Here is a 21,370-nt window from a genome sequence, read left to right on the forward strand (position 1 = left end):
TACCTGCCTCCATTCACTAATTATATATGTTAATTTTCATGAGGGAGGTTTTAGGAAGGAGCCCGAGACCTATTACCCCCTAGAGTTCAAGTACGAACGGCGGACGGACTACCGATTACGAGAACGAAAGAAAGCTTGGATATACACGAGAAGGGAACTGCTCCCCTCGCACAACATTACAACCAAACTCGCAGATACTTTTGGAGGGCCCGATGGTCAAACTAGAACGCCTGCAATTCGCAGACAATTTGAAAATATAAAATGGCACCTTGGTCTAGTCGCCTACTGAATTCCAGCTCGCGCGTAGAATCTGGTTCGAGCGTTGCTACCGTCGCTTCAGTGCCAGAATCGCCAAACAAAAATCGGGGGAGAGCTAGGGTTACGGAGGCAGATATCTTGGATAATGCTTATGGTATTCCGACTTTAAATACGGCTGCTCAGCATGGTCGACCAGGCCCCTCGAGTTCTAATTCCTCGACTTCGTCGAAACCGACGTCGAGCCATGGGAGATCTATGAGCCATCCTTTTCCATCGTTGTTCAGTAGTAAGAAGAAGGCGACTGCGCCGGCGCCGCCTGATGTTGGATTTTTTGATGATGACGATATATCACCAGAAAATAATACGGGGGCTAGGTCTTCGAGGGTGCCAGATAAGGATTTCTTGATGGGAAAGTGTATGACTTGCAATGCGAGCGTGAGTTGGCCGAAAGGAGTTCAGACATTTAGATGCAAAGTTTGTACGACAGTGAACGATCTTCAGCCATACACACCGGCCCCAATTGATGGGCGCAAAACGTCTGGCTCTGGTAAATCTACTACTTATCCCGGGTTGAACAAACCTCAAGTTTCTAGAGGTACGCGATTGATGAGATGACTTTTTTGTAGGTCTCATGTCTGACTTTTACAGTTGCGCCATTGTCTGTTGAAAAAACTCGGAGACTTGCTGAAAGATGTGTAACTACCTACTTGATCAATCGACTAAAGCATGACGAAGCCGATACCTCGAATACGTTGTCAAGTTCGCCAAGATCACCTACATTTGGAACAACGGAATTCCCCCAAGAATATGAGTACCCCAGGCATTTCACAAATCAAACTGGTTCACAAGCAGTTCCAATCAGACCTCCTCCCCCAGGCTACGGAAACGGATCCGGGGACCGCCCTAGCATGGAAAGTGACAAACGGCCAGGCTCACGCTCAATTCCATACTCAACTTCATCCCCGGGAAGCTTTCTTGGTTCGCATATGGAAAAACGTGGTCGAATGGGCTCTGGTACCTACACTAAACCATTGGCTATTCAACCACCAAGTAGAAGTCCTCCAGACCCTCCAGGCAAATTTGACGAAATTATGCACGGAAGACAAGATAATGTGGCCAAAAATCTCTTCAGGCCTTTGGAAGAATATATTATAGCATCATTTAGCCAATTTGATTGTATCAATACTTCATTCAGTACTACTCGTCAAAATCCCAATCCCAGGGCAGGAAGTCAGAGCAATTTAAAGAATTTTATGGCCACTATCCCGGACGAGAACGATCCACAATCAGAAACTTCTTTGGAAGAACTCGATCCCAGAATGTTAATGCTGGGAGATATAGCAGAGAATGGTTCTTGGTGGACCGGAAATCAGAAAGAAATACCCGAGAAGAGCCGTTCTCAGAGGTCTGGAGACTCAATACGTACGAATCCTCACTGTGATCTAACTACAGTTAAATCGCCGCGTATCGACTGGCCTGACCTCAATGAATGGTATCACGTCGTGTCGAATCCCGGAAGAATTTGGCATCGCAAACTGGAGGAATTGATATCACGTCGATCCAGCCCAGTCGTGCAAGCACCCGCTGCTGCAGAGCTTGCCGAGATTGAGGAAACAATCACCGAGGCCCAATCACATCTTCAAAGGACGGTATTGAAAGCTACGGAGGGACTATTGAAACGTCCGGGACGTCCTCTGAAAGAACCTGATGATCTTCGATTTCTTTTAATTATCCTAGCCAATCCCCTTCTGTACCCGGGAAATGGTACGCCTTCGAGAAATGCAGGATCAAGAGTGCTATCGAATGAGCAGAGGCCTGAAGCTAATGAACTCAATGTCCCCAAAACTAGAGGACAGCCGCCTTCTTCTAGGCCACCGCTGAATGCAGCAAAAGGTGCCTCTGGTCAACATTCGGGGATCATCAAACGCATTGTGGGATTACTTTCAAATACTCCGAATGAATGTCATCATCATATAGTTTCATGGTTCGCTAGGTATCCGGAAGGTCACTTTCAGCGAACCACAGAATTGGTTGGCAGCTTTGTCACTTACAGGCTTACCAGGCAGCATGGGAAGCCTCGCGAGGTTGACAAACCTGATCTTACTTCTGGCTTGGTTCCCCAGATTAGTACCAGTGGATCCCATAATAATGTAGCAGCTTTTCATGCAGCCCTTCAAGCTGGACAAAGTACCAATAAGAAAAAGGACACGAAGCCGAAACCTGTTGTATACAGTGATGATTGGCAGATCAGGGCAGCTGCTAGGGTGATGGCACTTCTCTTCTCGGCTAATAATAGTGGGTTACACAAGAAAGGGAAACTACTAAGTAGCGTTCAATCGCCAAGCGAGTATTTGTCGAAAAGTACGGAACCTAGTATGGGAACTCCCATCAGGGCTCTGGCTGCACATGGACAGATGCTGCCGACTAGCCACTTTTACAACACCTTACTTGATTATTCTGATCTGGTTGCTGATTTTGAAGCTTGGGAAAGTAAGCGTAGCAAATTCGCTTTTTGTCAGTATCCATTCTTTCTTAGCATTTGGGCAAAGATCCAGATCATGGAGCATGATGCTCGTCGTCAAATGGAAGTGAAGGCGAGAGAAGCATTCTTTAATAGTATCATGACACGTAAGAATGTCAATCAATATCTTCTTTTGAAAGTCAGACGAGAGTGCTTGGTAGAAGATAGCTTAAAGGGGGTTAGTGAGGTTGTGGGAACTGGTGGTGAAGAAATCAAAAAGGGGTTGAGGATAGAGTTCAAGGGCGAAGAGGGTATTGATGCTGGTGGCTTAAGGAAAGAATGGTTTCTTCTGCTTGTAAGAGACGTGTTCAACCCTGATCATGGTATGTCCTCTTTGATGCGGTTCAGAAATGTAACTAACAATAAGCAGGCATGTTCTCGTACGATGAGGACTCTCATTTCTGCTACTTCAACCCTAATAGCTTTGAGACGACCGATCAGTACTTCCTTGTCGGGGTAGTACTCGGTTTGGCCATCTATAATTCAACAATTCTCGATGTGGCGCTACCTCCTTTCGCTTTCCGAAAATTGCTCGCTGCGGCTCCGGCTGCAGCTCCCGGTGCAACATCACATGCGAAACCCTCTATGACATATTCTCTTGAAGATCTAGCCGAATTTCGACCATCTCTAGCGCATGGTCTGAGGCAACTGCTCGAGTTTGATGGAGATGTCGAGACAACGTTCTGTCGGGATTTTGTAGCAGATGTCGATCGATATGGACAAACAATACAGGTGCCCCTTTGCCCTGACGGCGACAAGAAACCTGTGACAAACTCTAACCGAAGAGAATTTGTAGATCTTTATGTCCGGTACCTTTTAGATAATGCCGTAGCTCGACAATTCGAGCCCTTCAAACGTGGATTCTTTACCGTCTGTGGAGGAAACGCATTATCACTCTTCCGGCCCGAAGAAATTGAACTTTTGATCAGAGGTTCCGACGAGCCCCTAGATATTACTTCTCTCCGCGCAGTGTCCGTGTGTGAAAATTGGGGCGCACCAAATGCTGCAGAACGCGAACCAGTGATCCAGTGGTTTTGGGAATCCTTCCAGAAAGCAGATCCAAAGGATCAAAGAAAACTTTTGAGCTTTATTACAGGCAGTTCTTGTATTCCTGCCATGGGCGCAACGAGTTTGGTTATTAAGTTGAGTTGTTTGGGAGATGATAGCGAAAGGTTCCCCGTGGCGAGGACGTGTTTTAACATGTTGAGCTTGTGGAGATATGCGTCTAGAGAGAAGCTGGAAGGGAGACTTTGGAGAGCGGTACATGAGAGTGAGGGTTTTGGGCTGAAGTAAAGGTTGGGGTGACTGACATGGAAGATGAAGTGGTATGTGTTGATGGGGTAATGATCAAAGTAGAAAGAGAAAGGAAGCATTTTAGATAGAGTGCCGGTGATATTTATGTTTGGTGGAGACGGCGTCTTTATTTTGTATTCAGTGGAGCGCTAAGGGTTTTGGTGTTGGTTTTGGCGTTGCATCTCCATTGTCTCATGGGAAGTGGACAACTGAGAGCGTGCATGAGCTTCTTGGAATTGGGCTGAATTGGACCTGATGCAGAGATCGCATACCTTTTACATAAAAAGCAGAATCATTCACCGAGATTAGATGAGACGAGATAATATCTTTTCTCGTTATGATCGTTCATACATCGCTTGCCTCGTTCCTACGTGCGTGACCATTACCATGACCACCTTTTGCTTAATACATTGATGTATTCTTTTGGTTCTCGTTTTCCCATCATAGTGAGTATTCCTTCTCAACGCCTGGTATATATACAACATATTCTACACCCAATAAATATCTATTCTCTTTCAACCCCCCTTTTCTATGTTTCAGCAGAAGCAGCAGCAACCTCGCCTCTCGCCTGATCCAAGATTGCCTTCTCGGCTCGGATCCTTTCATTAACAGCTGCACTCAATTTCGAATCCTGTTCACTCTTCAATTTCATTGCCGCCAGATCCTTCATCATCTGTTTTTCAGCTTCGGTAGGCAGAACTTTTTTGGCTTTCGTCAGTTCCATTAAGTCAAAGAGGATGGCATTGGCGTCCCGATGTTTACAATCAATGGTTTTGGTGTGGGTTGTTGGAGCGCCGGAGGCGGAGGGTGTAGCGGGATTGGAGGCGGTGCTGTTTATGGGAGGCGGAGAAGAGGCTGCTAGGTCGGGGTTGGTGAAGTGGATGGTTAGGGTTGCCGGGACGGACGTGTCTTCCGTTCGGTTTACTGTCATGGGGACTGCGGGGTTATGATATTTGAGGCGGGGAAGACATTTGTGCCAGAACTGTCTGGGGGGGATGGGGTTAGCTGTTGGGTTTGAGATGGGGGAGAGGGGGGACTGAGGGGCAGAGGGCAAATGAAGGAAAGTAGATGCAGGGGGAGGGGATATATACTTTGGACCGAGATGCCCAGCCAGTCCATAGGCGAAGTCCATGTGTATTCTCGTAACTTCTGGTGGGAGAATTGCTGCACCGGGTCCTAATCGTATGCTGAGTAACTGAGCAAAAGTAGAAAAGTCAATTTCGAATCTTCGTATAGGAATATCATTATGGGGAATTCTTTACCCTCTACGTTGCGAATTATATTAGCATTTGCGCCATTGTGGAACGAATGTGAGAATACTTACAGAGTTAAGCTTCGCCATCCGCTTTAATATATTCACCATTTTGAATATGTGAAGGTCGATACAGTAAATTGAATGTACTGTATAGGATCGTGGGGTATGAGGTTTTGGAGGAGCTTGACTTGTGAATATATTTCTGAGGTTTTGAGACTAGTATTTTAACCCCTGTCAATTTAAAGTTCCGACCTCCGACCAAATTTATATTTTTTTGGAGGGACGCAATATCTATCTATCTGTCGAATCTGTCTACGCGCAATTCGACAACGATGCATATTACGATCTTTTGATATGCCACTCTCTACTTCTGGCAGACTTGCCTTAAGACTCTCAAGGCAGGCGGAATGTGCGGTCGCTGAGGTACCTACTTTCCTTTGTCCTCTACTTGCGCGAGGTTTGCAACTCTCTAAACTGGTACATAACCAACCACGAAAGAATGTTCAATTACAGCGAAGATATGTCCAGTCGCAGGCTCAACCACAAGCTCAAGTCCCGGAAATAGCTGAATCAACTTCTGATGCCCCGGCGCAAGCTTTACCCAAATTGCCATCCCAATGCGCCGGATGCGGTGCATTATCCCAGACAACCGTCGAAGATGAAGCGGGCTATTTTTCGTTGACAAGGAGGTCTATTAAGGAATACTTGCGGACTCCATCCATGGCGAAGAATGCGAAGGTCACAGCAGAAGATGAAATAGTAAAGAGAGCCCTGGAAAATGTCGACAGTACGATTCTCGAAACCCTGGGAATGGAGAAACCTGTAGCTACAACTACATCCACATCCATGGAACCACCAGTATGCGATCGATGTCACAATCTCAAGAATCATCAAACAGGTGTTTCTATATATCATCCTTCCGTGGAAGCACTACAACAAACGATCTCAGAATCTCCTTATAAATACAATCACATATATCATGTCATAGATGCCGCAGATTTCCCCATGTCTTTTATCCCCGCTCTGACCAAAACATTAAATGTGACGCCCCAAAGATCACACAATCGGCGTTCGAGGGCAGGGAAATTTTATAGTGATAGGAAGACTGAGGTTGATTTTGTGATCACGCGGTCGGATCTTCTGGCACCAACGAAAGCGCTTGTTGATGGAATGATGCCGTATTTGACGAGTGTATTGAGAGGTGCGTTGGGAAGGGCGGGAAAGGGGGTTCGCTTGGGAAATGTTAGGTGTGTTAGTGCGGAAAGGGGCTGGTGGACGAAGAATATGAAGGAAGATGTTTTTGAGAGGGGCGGAGGTAATTGGATGGTGGGGAAGGTTAATGTGGGAAAGAGTCGGCTTTTTCATGAAGTGTTCCCAAAGGGAAGGGGTAGGAATAAGGTGGTTATTGGGAAGCCCCTCTTAGTAGATACCCCGAAGGATGAAGGAGGCCCAGAGGTGAGGACTATCGGGGAATCCCAGTCCTTGCTGATGGATGCAGACACTGATAAAAGTGTTACAAATGAAGCTACTCCGCCTATGGCCTCACACACACCAATGGCAATAGAATCAGCGGACATGGAGGAGGAATCGGAAGTTGAGGAATTACCAGAGGGTGAATCAGATGACACAATGTCACTTCTTCCTCCAGCACAGCAAGAAACGGCGTATCCCTCAATGCCGCTTGTGTCGTCTCTTCCTGGTACGACCGCATCGCCGATCCGAGTACCATTTGGTAATGGAAAAGGAGAGCTTATCGATCTACCTGGGCTATCAAGGGGCGAACTCGAGCTTCATGTACAGCCAGAGTATCGAAATTCGCTTGTAATGAAATCTAGGATTAAACCAGAACAAAAAGTGATGAAGCCTGGTCAGTCATTGGTACTAGGTGGTGGTCTCATCAGAATTACACCCTTAGATCCAGATGTTGTTGTGATGGCTTATGCTTTCACATCTATCGAGCCTGACCCTCATTTGACATCAACTGAAAAAGCTATCGCTATGCAAAGTAGGGGTAAAGAGCCATTCATTGATAACATTACGATTCCTGGAAGCGAAGATAAGATCGCTTCAGCTGGAATTTTTCCTCTAAAGTGGGATGTCACGAAGGCACGTCTAGCCCCAGCCACGAAGTCATTGTTTCGTGGGACAAAATTAGAGCAACTCCCCTTCCACATCCTTTCTACAGACATTTTGATTGAAGGGTGTGGATGGGTTGAACTTGTTGCACAAGTTAGCAAGAGGCGTCTCATGAAGCAAGACGCAATCAAGAATGATACAGCACAGGACACAACCTGGGAATGGGGAGATGAAAAGGAGGTAGCAGATGAAATACCATGGCCATCAGTCGAGGTATTTACTCCTGAAGGCGAATTTATCGCTGCTAGGAAGCCTATGAATGCATGGATGTTCAACGTAAAGAAGCAGACAAAGGCTAAAGCTAGGCCTAGGCGCAGTATGAAGGGGGTTGAAAAATCGAAAAAAGCTAGGGCGAAGCTGGCATGGGCATAGGAGAAAACAATAAGAGCACACATAGTAGATGTCAATTTTAAACAATACCCTCCTACTCTAGTTAATGAAAATTACACACCATATGTACTTCCTCAATAAGAGCATACCAACCAAGAAGTCTGTGAGAAACAACCTATCAAGGATTAATCAATACTCTGTAACAGAAACAGCGTTTTACGTACATTTGTCTACATATAACCCACCTCATTCTCTTTTCCTCTTCTTTAAATCACTACAACAACTTTTAATACATATTTGATATAATCTTTTTGGCAGTATTTGAGCTCACTGCCTCTTGTCCTTCAGCAATTCTTTACTCGGTTTTCACTTTCACTTCGTTCAGTATAATATGTCCTTCGTTCAATTCGCTGTTTTTCTTATTTCTTAGATTACTCTTCTAAATAAGGACATTCAAAACTCCTGAATCCTTTTCCTAAGCTGGGACATCCAAAAGTGATGAATTACTTTAGTGAAACTAGGGCATTCAAAATTGCGACAATGTCTCCCACTAACTCGGAAAGCAATTCTTCGGTAGCTATTCATACTTGCGAGCAGGGTCACTACTTTTTTAATTGTCTATTCCGATTCTGATGAATTGCTGATGAGTGGGTAGTATGGGATGAGTCTGGATCAGCCTCCATACCTATCAGGGAGTACAGTACACCTTGTCCAGCTGCATCGCAAGTCCCCTTTCGGTTTATATAGAGCCCGGAGTGTGAAGCTTGTATAAGTTCAGAGGACGGGACGGCAGCTAATAGGACAATGTAATTCACAGCACAAATGGAATGGGAATTGGAAGTGGAAGTGGAGCTCGAACTGGAATTGGAATTGGGCCTGGGCTTGAGCTTGGCAAGGATAGTGAAGATGGCGGCAATGATAGCAGAGAAAGACTGGCAGCACTTGGGCGCCACGAGAAAAGGAACTTCACTACCCCTGGGTTCGGGTCAAAATTCGCGAAAATGAAGATCAGGCTTGAAACATTTGTGTCGGGAGGAGGTTAATGAGCATAGCGATAGTGGCATTCACGAAGGAAACAGTTTGTAGCAAGCGAAAAATTAATTATTCACTCACAACTTTGAAGATAGTAAATTGTCATGATTATAATATTTTGGTCAAGCAGTCACAATAATATCTGCGGAGATTTCTGAATGGTATTTATCATAGTACTTAATTGCATTTCCCTTTTTTCAACATCACTTATGTCCTAAACAAAAACTCACTCTGCAAAATACATCTCAAAACACATCCAAAGACTGCAGCTTGTATGTAAATTACTAACATTATTTTCCGACCAAGCAACCCTATAAATATGGATGGAAACAATCCTAACATAGGCGATAACTCCTTTTCGGTTCTCGTTAAGCACATATCTCCAAAGTCGAAGAGATTCATTAGCACGGCAACAGCACCACCTATGGCGCCACTTCCTTCTCTTCCACCAGGCGGAGATGGGAACAGGTGGACTACTCGACTTGAAGGACTCAGCACTGAAGAACAATCGAATTCAATCATCGATTATTATGCAGAAGCGCTCTTATCCAAGCACAGAAATCAAGAAAGAGATGTTTATCCTGTGGAAGACAATAAATCTGATTTGGAAGGAGAAAGGCCACTATGTGGATGCGAACTAAAAGTATCGTCCAACGAAGCGCTCCAGAGGCAGGAAACAGGAGGCCAAGCTATTGACCGTGATAACAACATGTTTCCGAGCGAACAGGGTAATCTTATCAAAGGCGAAGGTGTCGCTGAAGGCACCAATTCTGGTCACAACACAAACGATAATCGACCCTGTATTCATATTGACATGGCTGACGTAGAAGAGAGGTTGGCAGTCTTAGATGCTGCAGAACTGGGAGCAATGGAAGAGAGAGAGCAACAGGAGAATCGAAGTCTAGCCGAGCAGACCCTATTGCATCTCCCAGAGAGGGAGAGGCAACTGGAAGAAGAACTGAAGCATTCTGCGGGTATAAAGGATAGTCTTTTGGAGAAGCTAGACAGTGATACACCATTAGCTTCAAAGCTCGAGGCGGTAGAAATATTCTACGATGCGGTAGGAGAGGAGACTGAGAAGGTGGAAGATTGGACAAAAGAACTTCGGAAAGCGGAGGCGGATATTGATCATGTTTGTGGTGGAGACAGTGAGGAGGAAACGCCAAGCAAAGAGACGCATGCCAATAAACAGAACATATTGGAGACAAGTACGAAAATGACATTATTGCGAGGGGAAAATAATGGAGAGATCATCAGCGAAACCTTAAAAAACTTGCCAGTAAGGAAAGGAAGCGTCGAGAACGAAGCGCACGGAGCCCAGGCAGGTTTACACGCGGAGACAGAGGAGACAGATACAGGCGACATGATGTACCTCGGAGCAGCTCAAGCAGTCCAAAAACTACGACTGGAAAATTGGAGTAGCTGTAGTATAGCTGGCTCAGACACTGGTCATTATACTGGTGTTGTGCCATACTCACCAAGCAAAGACAAAAATACCACAGAAGCCTATAGAGCAGAGTAATTTGAGATTTCGTCGCCACATGTGCAATTAGTCGATAGCGAAGACAAGGGTGGAGCATGAATATGAGATTTTGAGCACGCAGAATGCTGTATATTAGCGCTGCAGATATAGAAAGCCTGCGGGACTTTAGCCAATGATCAGAAGGTAAAACCTAAGTAACACCACGCATTCGCTCTGCACAAAGGTTGAATTAAAATCGAATGTTTTCTTATTCCTAGCCATACCCTTACTCACCAACGCCATTGTAATGTCCAAGCACGGTAAGACATGCTCTTAGTATGATACAGCCGAAAAGTGCATCTGTAGCCAACCCATAAGCAGAAAGTTTTTTTTATCAACATCTCTCTCCCCTTATACTCTAACATTCCTACCCTCCTTCTCCACAACCTTAACCAAGTCCTTATAGACATCCTTGAATTCTTCTTCGCCCTCAATCTTCTCGGCCTTCTTTGCGCCCGACCTCGCTTCTGTGACCATTACCACACTCGTAGGTCTCTTTGTGTTGCCTGCTGCTCCTAACTCGGCCCTACTGGTTACGAAGATATATGGTACATTGTGATCTTCGCACAAGATTGGAATGTGAGAGATAACATCCATTGGCGAAATATCTGCAGCGAGGATAACGACACCAGGGAAAGCTGTATTGCTGGCACCTTGGGGAGACTTGCGTAGAGCTTTAACAACTTCCTTTACACCACGCTTGAGAGTTTTGTTTTTGGCAGCTACGATCAGACACACAAATTAGTATTTTTTGTCCTTATCAAAAAAATGCGTCCACATTGTGAACGGCGCAGAAAGTTGGAAAGAGGAAAGAGCGAATTGATTTACCTTTCTTAACACTTTTAAGCACCTTCTTTGCAACCTTTTCATCGGCCAATGGGTTTGCGAATGGGACCAAAGCTCCTACTGGTTTGATTTCGGGAGCTGCGCCTTCTTTATCCTCCCCAATTACAATATCCATGACTTCGACGGCCTCGGGCTCCTTGGTGACTTCGGCAATGGCAGCAGCTACATTGTCTTCACTAAGCTTAACCTTCTTGTCCTTCTTGGAAGATTTCTTGACACCGTCGACCTCACTTCTCTTCTCCTTCTTCTCCTTCTTGTCGCGCTTTTCGGATTTATCTTTGCCCATTATGAATAATCTCAACTTTTTACTTTCGAAAGAATACTTAATGTGTAATGCAAAATTGTTGGTGGTGGGAATTGGATAATTTTGTTGTTTTGCGATGAAATTCGAGCTTGAGGGTTCAGAACTTTTTTACAAAATGTTCGGCGGGTCAATTCGCACTAGGCTACATTGGGAGCTGCTACAAAAACTTATAAAATGCAACTTGGGCATGCCTGGCCAAACGAAATTGATATAAGGGCCTAAGTATTTTAATATTAACAATTAGTATCAGAAATTTGGCTTAAGATTTTTGCTTTCTTCTTTCAACTTCACTGGCGTGCAAATTTATATCATATCTTGCTTCACCCTTGACCTCATTCACGTCCGAATCACCACATAGAATTGACTTTCACAGATAGCAACAAATTACACACTGTCTGCTTGAATGGAGCTAGTTTCTAGAAACCATGATGCATTGAAAATCCCAGTCTAATACTGTACACCCCAATTTTGTTCCTCAACTTTCCCAGAGCCACCGAACTTCTTCAGTTTCGCGGGATCAGCGAAGGAGCAACACGAAATACTGCTTAGTATGTGGCCATGTACTTTCCAAGCTCTATTCCTCCGAACCACCATATTCCAATCTTCCTGGCTTAGAGTTCAGGTATTCGTTTCTACAGAAACTAGTTAGATTGTAGCATAGGTTGTATCGCCAACAACTAGACAAACCTCTCAATAGCCCATTCCATGGCAGTGTATGCAATAATAAATGGTGGTGCAACGTAAAGAACCTGGCCACGGAATCGTCTCCAGGTGTTGAAGATAGCTGCGTTGAAAGCGCCGGCAAGAGGGCGTTGTCGATTGGCGCTGAGTGCGTATGATGCGACACCCTTCTGAGGTTGGGAGCCTGGTCATCCCACTATCAGTCAACTGCTCCTGCTCGTTTCTCGGTCCCGCAATTCATCTCATGCTGTCAATTCTCCCTCAGCGATCCGACGTTCATCTCCTCCTTGACCTCGTCAAATCTCCGTTTGCGTCTCGCTGGGTTCGTGTGTGCCAAATGGTGCTGGTGCTGGGAAAAAGACAGGAATGTCGGGCAATCATAGGGCATGATGTCTAGACTCACCCAAGTTACCCCATCCACCCAAGTATCTGTAGAAATAAACATTAGCATGCCATATATGTTGAAAGCCATGCTGTGAAGACCCGTGAAGACCCGTGAAGATTCTTTCGCATTCACAACGGAGACCCGGGTAAGATACTCACTTTCCATATTTTCCAACCTCTCCGTCACCACCAGATCTAAGAATTGAGGTAGGTTTCATTTTGAAAGTCTGAATGCTAACTGAAGATTCAATGAGTAGGTATTATCCGTAAAAACAGAAGTTCTAACCCAAGAAGTCGGACATCGGGTTATTATCGCCAAGCAATCATCCAATCATCCTTGTCGCTACTAGCGCAAAATTCCTCCAAAAATGTCAAGCTGCAGTGAGGAGAGCCTCAACTCCGCACTGAGCTTCTAGATATCCCGCCTTCGAAAAGTACATCCCGCACATCTCCATTTCCACCATCCACAAGATAATATACGAAATGGCGCAATCTTTGAATAACCTCTACAAGCTCATCGTTCCCTTAGGAATCGGTGCTGCTGCCGTTCAGTCCTCTATGTATGATGTCAAGGGTGGCTCTCGAGCAGTTATCTTCGATCGTTTGTCCGGAGTCAAGGAAACAGTCGTCAATGAGGGCACACATTTTCTAATTCCTTGGTTGCAAAGAAGTATCATCTATGATGTGCGCACGAAGCCCAGAAATATTTCAACGACAACTGGAAGTAAGGATTTGCAAATGGTCAGCTTGACATTGAGAGTTTTACATAGACCTGAGGTTCAACAACTACCTAAAATCTACCAGGTTTGTTACCGGTCTTTCTATGTTTGTAGGTGGTTTGATACTAAATATGCAGTAGAACTTGGGTCAAGATTATGATGAGAGAGTTCTCCCATCTATCGGAAACGAAGTCCTCAAGTCCATTGTCGCTCAGTTCGATGCAGCCGAACTTATCACCCAGCGTGAAGCAGTCAGCAACCGTATTCGATCAGATCTCCTGAAGCGTGCCCAGGAATTCAACATCGCTCTTGAAGATGTCTCGATTACCCACATGACGTTCGGTAAAGAGTTTACTCGTGCCGTCGAACAAAAACAGATCGCTCAACAGGATGCCGAAAGAGCGAGATTCATAGTCGAGAAGGCAGAACAGGAAAGACAAGCAAATGTCATCCGTGCAGAGGGCGAAGCTGAGAGTGCAGACACTATTAGCAAGGCTGTTGCAAAGGCGGGAGATGGCTTGATCATGATCAGAAGAATTGAGGCTAGCAGAGAGATTGCGCAGACGTTGGCAAGCAATCCTAATGTCACTTACCTGCCCGGTGGTGGTGAGGGTGGTAAAGAAGGTGGTGGAAAGTTTTTGCTTGGCTTGAGATGATTATGACTATTAGGACCAATGTGGAATGGAATTAAATAAAAAAAAGCGGAAATAAACCTTCTGTGTACTATTAGGAATTAGGAACATATAATATCCCCTCTGAGCTGGAAGAGCGCCCTCCCCTTTGTACTTTATACGTGGTATGTCCCTTTGCTGTTTATTGTTCAACTTTGTGCTTATTTCTCTTATATAAAACTACATAGTGAAGTGCGATCAGGAAATGAATGTCAGTAGCTTCGGCTTCCACTATATGCATATCACATAGGCAAAGTTGAAGCCAATTTGGTTACGCCTTTCGGACAGGAGATACAATTTAGATACAGTCTCGCATCGCCTTCCGGCATACCCTCATTCTAACTTTCCAAATGGCTTTACTCTTCTCCATGGCCTCTTCGCTCTCCATTAGCATTCGAAACGGTACCAGAATGGATTTTGTTTTAAACACATTGTCCTATCTTAATCTCATTTTCTGCTCAAAAGACTAGTCCACGAGGATTATCACATTATTCCATGCCAAGTCTCGAACCAAGAGCCTAAACAAGACTATCTAGCATAATTGATGGCAGTTGTTCCGCTACGCAAAGTTTTCAGTATAGTAAAATAGCAGTACATGTTTGCTCAAATTGACTTGGGATTGAACTTTCCAGCCAATATCATCATAAATCGTTCGAGTGTCCGGATACTGCTTTCTCTACAGATGTCTACTGTCTGTGAAACAATTCTTGAGTAACTTGAAATGTTAGATGGTTTGTTTGTACAGAAAAACCAACAGTTACCAACGGGATATGTAAGCTGACATGGAGAGCTGATGGGGGCACATATTTGTTGTCGTTGTGGGACCTATGTTAGAGTTAGTATCAGCACCTCGAGATCGAAGTCTGTTGGCAATATGTTCAGATATTGTGCAACTTGATCGTTCTCACCTCAATTGTGTTGCCCGGTCATGAAGTATCGTTTTCCTCCATAATTTGGTCGTTTGTTCCGGTGGGCTTAAAGTTTTATAGAACTTTGGCTCATTCATGAAATCTTTAGATGGCATTCCCGAGTGGAGACTCCTTTAGACATGACTTTTATGTGCAAAGGTCCAACTAAAGGCAACTTCTTACACCTTCCATAACTGGGTTGTAGCCGATCCCAATTATAAACCATGCTACTCTAGGTTACGTTATCGAGATAGTATACATTCCATCATGTATCATTCTCCTACCTTCTAATTTCCAAAAGACACCATCTACATGATCTTCCGTTGCGTTCTTCTGCTAAACATAAATGTGTTCACATTTTCTTCTCTTGAGCAGAATTAGCTATGTATTTCATACTCAAGGTCCTAACTTTATGCTGTTTTCATCGGTTTATTTGTACATTTTCGACAAATACAGAATTCCCATTGTGCTTTTGAGGTTGCTATCGAGCATTATGGCTGTAAATGGGCCAGGAAATACCCTCGATGTGACCCAATCCGTGGTAGTGACCTAATGAATTGGAGAACGAAGGACGTGGGCAAAGGTCGCGGGCGAAGGTCGTCGAATGGGCTTATTCATGAACAAATCAAGAAGATCGGAAAGACTTTCGAGGAAGATTCATTGATACCAAGTTATATATACCGTAGAAGTTCGTAAAATACAGCAATTTTCTGCTCTTACCGTTGAGGATTATGGAAAGCCAGCTTAAAAATTCTTCAAATTATTTCTGGATGATGGATGCCTCTCACTAGGTGGTAAAGCAGTGACTTCAGCCGTGCCAGATGTACTCATTCTCAGTAGATGCTGGTCAAATCGACTAGTGGAAGCATTCCAGAGATATCGTAAAGCACATCTTTTCTAGATCAGGTCGGAACTTTCCGATTTGGATACACTCGGTCTCCATGTCGATAGATTCCTTGATCTCGTTCCAAGTGATGGGAGCACAATCAATCTTCAGGAACCACTGCATAACTTGGCAAGGCGCAACACATTCGAGTGAATCCACGGGAGATTAATGCAACGTGATTCGATTTCTCGATCTTTCAACCGAGTTTCTTTTTGGGCACTCTATCGATGCGCAACTGCTTCATGATCCGAACCATTCTGGGGATTTACTTAAAGCCTTCAATGACTCTCTTGCGGGTGTGAGCAAACGACGAATAGCAGGAAAGCTCTAGTTCCTTTATTCCTTCGACAAAAGCTGGAAGAGTGATGTCAACGTGGTTTACACTTATGTGGATACGCATGTCAAACGAGCGCTTGATGAGGGGCCTCCGAGAAGAAGGGTACCGGCGGTGGACGTGTAGCTCGACGACAAATTCTCCTCAATAAAATGTTCCAGCGAATCAAGGACCCTATTGAACTCCGCTACCAGCTTATGGATGTTCTCATACCTAGAAGTGACACAACCTGGTTCTCTTTGCGAACTACCTGTTTCATCTTGCAAGGAATCTAGAAATAATGGATTCAACGTTGAGCTGAAAGTGTTGCGCTCGGGGAACAGCCTCTTATTTTCGAGCTCTTGAAGTCACTGCATTCCTTTCGACACCTTCTCCATGAAACACTTCGTCTCCAAAGTCATGAGGGCCGTTTTAAACTTCTCGCGTTCAAGAACACCATTTTTCCACTAACCCTTAGCCCAGACGGCAAATCCCCTCTACTAGTGGAGTAGCGGGGTGTGTTTGCTCTCAACATCCAGGATCCTAATCATGATAAGGATATTTTAATATTGCCTATTCCGAGTATTCGACTATTAAATCAATGAAATAGTCTGCGGAAATCAGTCAAGTAGAAACTGTGATGATATTACTCCAAGTATGCCCAAGTAGGAGGAGTGATCATACGTGACTAGTAGGCATCCGAGCAACGCAGGTTGTGTCCTACCATTATTCTGATAGATCGGCAGAGGGACAAGAGACAAGCAAAATGGCAACAGACATGAACATTGAAATCTATCAATTTTCGCTATTGCGCATCCACATGTCCAGTCCAATCGATTTCTCCGTATTTCTCATTTACCCAAAACAACCAACGCGGTACAACAAGGTCCTTCAGCAAAGACGCATGATATTTTTGCTACCGGCTATCCACTTTCATACAGCAGTACTTATCCAATACAAAAGTGGTTCTTTCTGGTAGTATAGGATACTTTGGGGTAAACTTCTTATCTACTGCCTAAATCATCCATCCATAATTTCTGTTGTTGTCCTCCCTCATCGAGATCCTAAAGACGTGTCCGGAACCCCTAGAGTCAAAGTGGTCGTTGTGAAAGACTCCACGTTGTATGATTAGCCTACTGCCAGCGGATTTAAAACTGCTGATGCCGCTATCTAGTGGTTGGGCACATATAATGGGGTTGAGTAAGTCGATGTTGCATATCCTCTCACATTCATCAGGGCAGCCAAAACATGACCTCTCTGATCAACACAATTTCAATACGCCTAACCAGGCGGTGCTTCTACGGAATCAGCCCTCAAAGAAGGTCGAAATAACGGTCCTGTGGTACTATGCTAGCAGGCGTCGAGTTAGCGGCATAGCATAGGCAGGGGTTATGGGGTCTTCGAAGATGGCACCCACGGTGCATTCGCCGTTTACCTCGTCAAGCCAGGAGCAGTTCTGCCCAGAGAGGAGAGCCATTTTTTGGTGCATGTTGGATAGCTCCTTATCCATTGGAATTAGTCATCTTGGAGCCACGATGGTCGACCTGGCGATGCATGGAAACGAAAAAACATCTATTCCAGAACAATGCAATCTATCTCCATAAACCTACTCTTGAAACTCAAAGACAATAGTCCTTTGGATCTCCTCATTGCTTTCCAGCTGTGGCAGGTGACCAGATCACTACAGATGTCTCGCTTACTTCATGCCCTGAATTACCCCTACTTTTAAGGTTTACATCTTTGATTTATTAATCTTTCCTCGGTATATTCATCAAAAGATCATGCAGTCTAGACCTTCAGTCTACGGGGAATCTTCCTATAAGTTCACATGTAATACACGGCTATGGTATCAATCATAATAAAACACTACCATCATCACACAACCACGGGACGTAGAATAGATATCGATCGATAACCTTAAATTAAAAGGAGAAGTTTCCTGATGAGATTCCTGCTCTGAAGGAACTCCTATTTGCTAGGTTGACGAAGGGAACTTATGATACAAGCGTAGGTAACCATATGTCAAATATCCAACCACGATAGGCCCCTACAGACCAAATGTTTACCAATCACCATGACCCTACCAATTCCACGAGTCCTATCATCCGGGAGCTTGCCAACACCAGACGTTTCAGTGAGCAGGCGGGATGTAAGGATTAAAATAGGTCGTGATGCTTAGACTTTCTCTGTCAAATGCACAAGATATGTATGATTGAACACCAGAAGATGACTCGAGCTGATGCAGGGGCGCCAATTGTTTTAGTGCTCTGATGTATCCTTTTGCATAATTTCCCCTTCTATACAGCCCAAGAAATTTGGTGAGTCCTTCAGCAACCTTCATGTCCGACTTTCCATATTGCTTGGTTGGTATGTACAATTTGATATCTGGAAGCGCGTTTGCTTGATGGATTTCAAAATGGTAGCACATACCACTAGTAGTATCCTTTCTTAGGGGCAGGTCCTCAGATGTTGAGAATCCCACCGGAAGGTCAAGGGTCAAGCGCCAAAGGTCCTTCAATTCCTGCAAGTTCTTCTCAAACCCGGCTCGCTTTCCCCCCATACTAAGAATATCTACTACCGAATCAAAGCTCGATCTAGGTGTGCGGAAGTATATCTTTAATCTGCATTCTGAAGATATCATGCAATCAGTCGAGACCATGAAAGGAGTAGACAACTGCCTTCCATTCTCATTGTCACTCATGAATGATAGCATTTGGTCTAACGCAGTCCATTCCATCTTCACTTCTTGTCCTATGCTTCGAATGGCTGCAATGATTCTTTCATGAGGTCCAATGATAGCTCCGTCAGGTTGTGCTGACCTTGGTGGGATGAAATAAGACTTAATGGGAGAATCGTTCTTGGGGTCGCCTCTCAAAAATTGAAACGCAAGAAAAATGGATGAAGTACCCACTTCCGCCATGCTTGCTGCTTCAATATGCTCGCTTATTTCAGTGGCATCCGATTCTCCAAATATAGCATGATAAACTTGATAAAACCATGTCAAATCAACTTTCGAATTTACGAAGTCTAGCTCGTGGAGAACTTCTTTCGTGGCAATCTGATTGAAAGGATCTGGTGCTTTTCCTGCAAGGAGACCGACTGCCTCAATGGCCATTCTGAGATCAGGCTTTGACATTCTTCCATTTGACAATTCCTTTCCAGTATCCCACTTCCAGCTAAATTCGATGGTTTTGAAGTCGTCCTGCACGAATGACTTCCATACTTGTGTCGACTCGTTGGGAGAAGAAGATGACGCTAGCCGTGGACCAAGACGTGGCACAACCACATGATAGTGAAAGAGTAGACCCTCATACTGCTGGCCAATACTGTAACCGGCTTCGTGGAGGAGAGCACAAAGTTGAGGACCAGTTGATTGCCACCAAAAGTCGCAATCCTCATTGCGTCGAGGAAGCGAATCCACCACGTCCAGACGCAGAAATTGTTTCTGATCCCAAAAGTCAAGTCACCGGCAGCCGCCTCACCCATGTTCTTCTGATTCAAAGTTAGCTCTGTTGTACATAATGGTATTCTGCGTAATTTTGATTTCAATCCCTTTGAATTGGTAATTCAGACTTCGGACACTGAAGTAACTACTCTGTTGCCCGGAGAATCAAACTCAACTACCCATACCAGTCGTTGAAGAACTGTTCCATGTCAGTGGGGAGAGCTAGCATACCTGTTCAGACATTTTATGAAGTAAATCGTCACGCGACTTGGAGGAGGCTGTCATGTCTTATTTTGGATAGATTTTGTCTTTTGGAGTGGGTTTGATAATGTGGAGAAATATATAACTGGAAGTATGTTGCACTTGAGGGAATTATAAGTGAAGTATTATTAGTATCTACCATACGCCTCTCGGGGTGCCAGGCAACCGTCCCGTTACAGACTCGCAATTTCGCATCCGGGATTCACTTCTTGTTTCATTATAGGTCAGTCGACTTAAATATCAAATGTGCATCGGGTATTGATGGCCTATCATGAAATATGAACTATGATATACTTTTGTAGGATACCTCGGTACACGTTTAAGTGAGTTTCGAATCATTCGCAGAGAATGATATTGATTTATCAAATGCCAATATCTACTGCGAATCTGTTCATTGATGTTATCACCCTGGATTTTCATATGCGTGAAAGAGTGTTACAGATTTTTCTCGAGTAGGTTATATACATTAAGAGAATGTCAGTGGCTCTCTTCCTAAGAGGTGCAAAGGCTATATTGGTTGGATGGAGGAGTACTAATAATTGACTTTATCGTTGTATATAAAGGGTATATATAATGATTATTGTATCTATCTAGTAAAACATCTATATGTAGACGGTGTGTAGAAGATGTAAGTCTAGTATTTTATTCTCGGATCACCCTCTTTTTGGATTATTCTTATTTATTAGTAACTTTATAATAAATAATATAATTTGAACAAATTTGCATTATAAATTTATTATATAATCGTAAAAAAGTTTTAGACTTTCAGATTTTTTACAATTTTATTAATTGAGATAAAAGATTTGAAATTTTTAAAATTTATTAATATTCATATAATTAATTAATTAGATGATCTTTAATAATTAAATATAAAAAAAGGATTTTTATTGTTTTTTTTTTTCATAACAATCAATCTTTTATATATGTATTTTTGAATATATATTATTTTTATTGTAAATTTATTATTATTAGTTTACCAACACCAAAGCCTTGCTATATATAAGATTTACTTGATGTAGATTAAAAAAATAAGAAATTTGTTTAAGTGAAGCTTGATTCTAGTAATTTGATTAATCTAAAATATTCTAGGAGAAAATCTGAAAAAAACCTTGGTACAATTGTAGCTTCACAGTTTTAGGTATATCTGATTTAGAGCTTTTTCAACTAAATTCAACTCATTATAATAATAATAATAATAATAATAATAATAATAATAATATATTTGTTTTATAACTTATTTAATAATTTAATTAGTCTATATATTTTATTATAATTAATTTTTAATATTGAAAACAAGCCGATATTCCGTTTGCGCCCTAATATATATTTAATATTTAAATTTAATTCAAAATAAAAAAAAATTAAAAATTGAATTTATATTAGACTTTCTCGAAAAGCTAGGGACCCGGGGGGCGCAGGCCCCTGATTAATAAAGAATAAAAATAATTTGAAATTAAATTCTAACTTTTATTAATCAACGATTTTTTATATATTTTTATTATTCTTTATTTTATTAATTATTTATTTTTAATATTTATATTATAAAAGCTTTTAATAATAATTAGATTTTTTTTAATTCAATATATTTTGAAATAATCTTTATAA

General features: G+C 43.1%; 12 protein-coding genes across 12 annotated transcripts; 6 read left to right on the forward strand and 6 right to left on the reverse strand.

Moving 5' to 3' along the window:
- Positions 1-261: 261 nt before the first annotated feature.
- Positions 262-4,072, forward strand: SS1G_10513 (hypothetical protein; the record flags this gene model as incomplete). The annotated part of the gene is made up of 3 exons (XM_001588915.1): positions 262-853; positions 907-3,102; positions 3,150-4,072. 3 exons carry the CDS (start codon positions 262-264, stop codon positions 4,070-4,072), a joined length of 3,711 nt encoding a protein of 1,236 aa, XP_001588965.1.
- Positions 4,073-4,199: 127 nt separating this feature from the next.
- Positions 4,200-4,517, reverse strand: SS1G_10514 (predicted protein; the record flags this gene model as incomplete). The annotated part of the gene is made up of 2 exons (XM_001588916.1): positions 4,200-4,344; positions 4,459-4,517. 2 exons carry the CDS (start codon positions 4,515-4,517, stop codon positions 4,200-4,202), a joined length of 204 nt encoding a protein of 67 aa, XP_001588966.1.
- An 84-nt stretch (positions 4,518-4,601) lies between these two features.
- On the reverse strand, positions 4,602-5,435 carry SS1G_10515 (hypothetical protein; the record flags this gene model as incomplete). Its single annotated transcript, XM_001588917.1, has 2 exons — positions 4,602-5,054; positions 5,397-5,435. 2 exons carry the CDS (start codon positions 5,433-5,435, stop codon positions 4,602-4,604), a joined length of 492 nt encoding a protein of 163 aa, XP_001588967.1.
- Positions 5,436-6,047: 612 nt separating this feature from the next.
- Positions 6,048-7,835, forward strand: SS1G_10516 (hypothetical protein; the record flags this gene model as incomplete). Its single annotated transcript, XM_001588918.1, has 1 exon — positions 6,048-7,835. The coding sequence occupies one exon, from the start codon at positions 6,048-6,050 to the stop codon at positions 7,833-7,835; it is 1,788 nt and encodes a 595-aa protein (XP_001588968.1).
- Positions 7,836-8,699: 864 nt separating this feature from the next.
- Positions 8,700-8,798, forward strand: SS1G_10517 (predicted protein; the record flags this gene model as incomplete). The annotated part of the gene is made up of 1 exon (XM_001588919.1): positions 8,700-8,798. The coding sequence occupies one exon, from the start codon at positions 8,700-8,702 to the stop codon at positions 8,796-8,798; it is 99 nt and encodes a 32-aa protein (XP_001588969.1).
- A 346-nt stretch (positions 8,799-9,144) lies between these two features.
- Positions 9,145-10,347, forward strand: SS1G_10518 (predicted protein; the record flags this gene model as incomplete). Its single annotated transcript, XM_001588920.1, has 1 exon — positions 9,145-10,347. One exon carries the CDS (start codon positions 9,145-9,147, stop codon positions 10,345-10,347), a length of 1,203 nt encoding a protein of 400 aa, XP_001588970.1.
- Positions 10,348-10,698: 351 nt separating this feature from the next.
- SS1G_10519 (ribosome biogenesis protein Nhp2) lies at positions 10,699-11,479 on the reverse strand (the record flags this gene model as incomplete). The annotated part of the gene is made up of 2 exons (XM_001588921.1): positions 10,699-11,069; positions 11,176-11,479. The coding sequence occupies 2 exons, from the start codon at positions 11,477-11,479 to the stop codon at positions 10,699-10,701; spliced, it is 675 nt and encodes a 224-aa protein (XP_001588971.1).
- A 592-nt stretch (positions 11,480-12,071) lies between these two features.
- On the reverse strand, positions 12,072-12,780 carry SS1G_10520 (hypothetical protein; the record flags this gene model as incomplete). Its single annotated transcript, XM_001588922.1, has 4 exons — positions 12,072-12,129; positions 12,185-12,362; positions 12,582-12,607; positions 12,722-12,780. 4 exons carry the CDS (start codon positions 12,778-12,780, stop codon positions 12,072-12,074), a joined length of 321 nt encoding a protein of 106 aa, XP_001588972.1.
- A 265-nt stretch (positions 12,781-13,045) lies between these two features.
- Positions 13,046-13,937, forward strand: SS1G_10521 (hypothetical protein; the record flags this gene model as incomplete). The annotated part of the gene is made up of 2 exons (XM_001588923.1): positions 13,046-13,366; positions 13,422-13,937. The coding sequence occupies 2 exons, from the start codon at positions 13,046-13,048 to the stop codon at positions 13,935-13,937; spliced, it is 837 nt and encodes a 278-aa protein (XP_001588973.1).
- A 2,074-nt stretch (positions 13,938-16,011) lies between these two features.
- SS1G_10522 (hypothetical protein) lies at positions 16,012-16,339 on the reverse strand (the record flags this gene model as incomplete). The annotated part of the gene is made up of 2 exons (XM_001588924.1): positions 16,012-16,223; positions 16,294-16,339. 2 exons carry the CDS (start codon positions 16,337-16,339, stop codon positions 16,012-16,014), a joined length of 258 nt encoding a protein of 85 aa, XP_001588974.1.
- A 1,126-nt stretch (positions 16,340-17,465) lies between these two features.
- On the forward strand, positions 17,466-17,663 carry SS1G_10523 (predicted protein; the record flags this gene model as incomplete). The annotated part of the gene is made up of 1 exon (XM_001588925.1): positions 17,466-17,663. One exon carries the CDS (start codon positions 17,466-17,468, stop codon positions 17,661-17,663), a length of 198 nt encoding a protein of 65 aa, XP_001588975.1.
- Positions 17,664-18,190: 527 nt separating this feature from the next.
- Positions 18,191-19,747, reverse strand: SS1G_10524 (hypothetical protein; the record flags this gene model as incomplete). The annotated part of the gene is made up of 2 exons (XM_001588926.1): positions 18,191-19,504; positions 19,736-19,747. The coding sequence occupies 2 exons, from the start codon at positions 19,745-19,747 to the stop codon at positions 18,191-18,193; spliced, it is 1,326 nt and encodes a 441-aa protein (XP_001588976.1).
- Between the last annotated feature and the right edge of the window lie 1,623 nt (positions 19,748-21,370).

Source organism: Sclerotinia sclerotiorum, genomic scaffold (assembly GCF_000146945.2).
Source record: "Sclerotinia sclerotiorum 1980 UF-70 scaffold_15 genomic scaffold, whole genome shotgun sequence".
In the NCBI taxonomy this organism is placed as follows: Eukaryota; Fungi; Ascomycota; class Leotiomycetes; order Helotiales; family Sclerotiniaceae; genus Sclerotinia; species Sclerotinia sclerotiorum.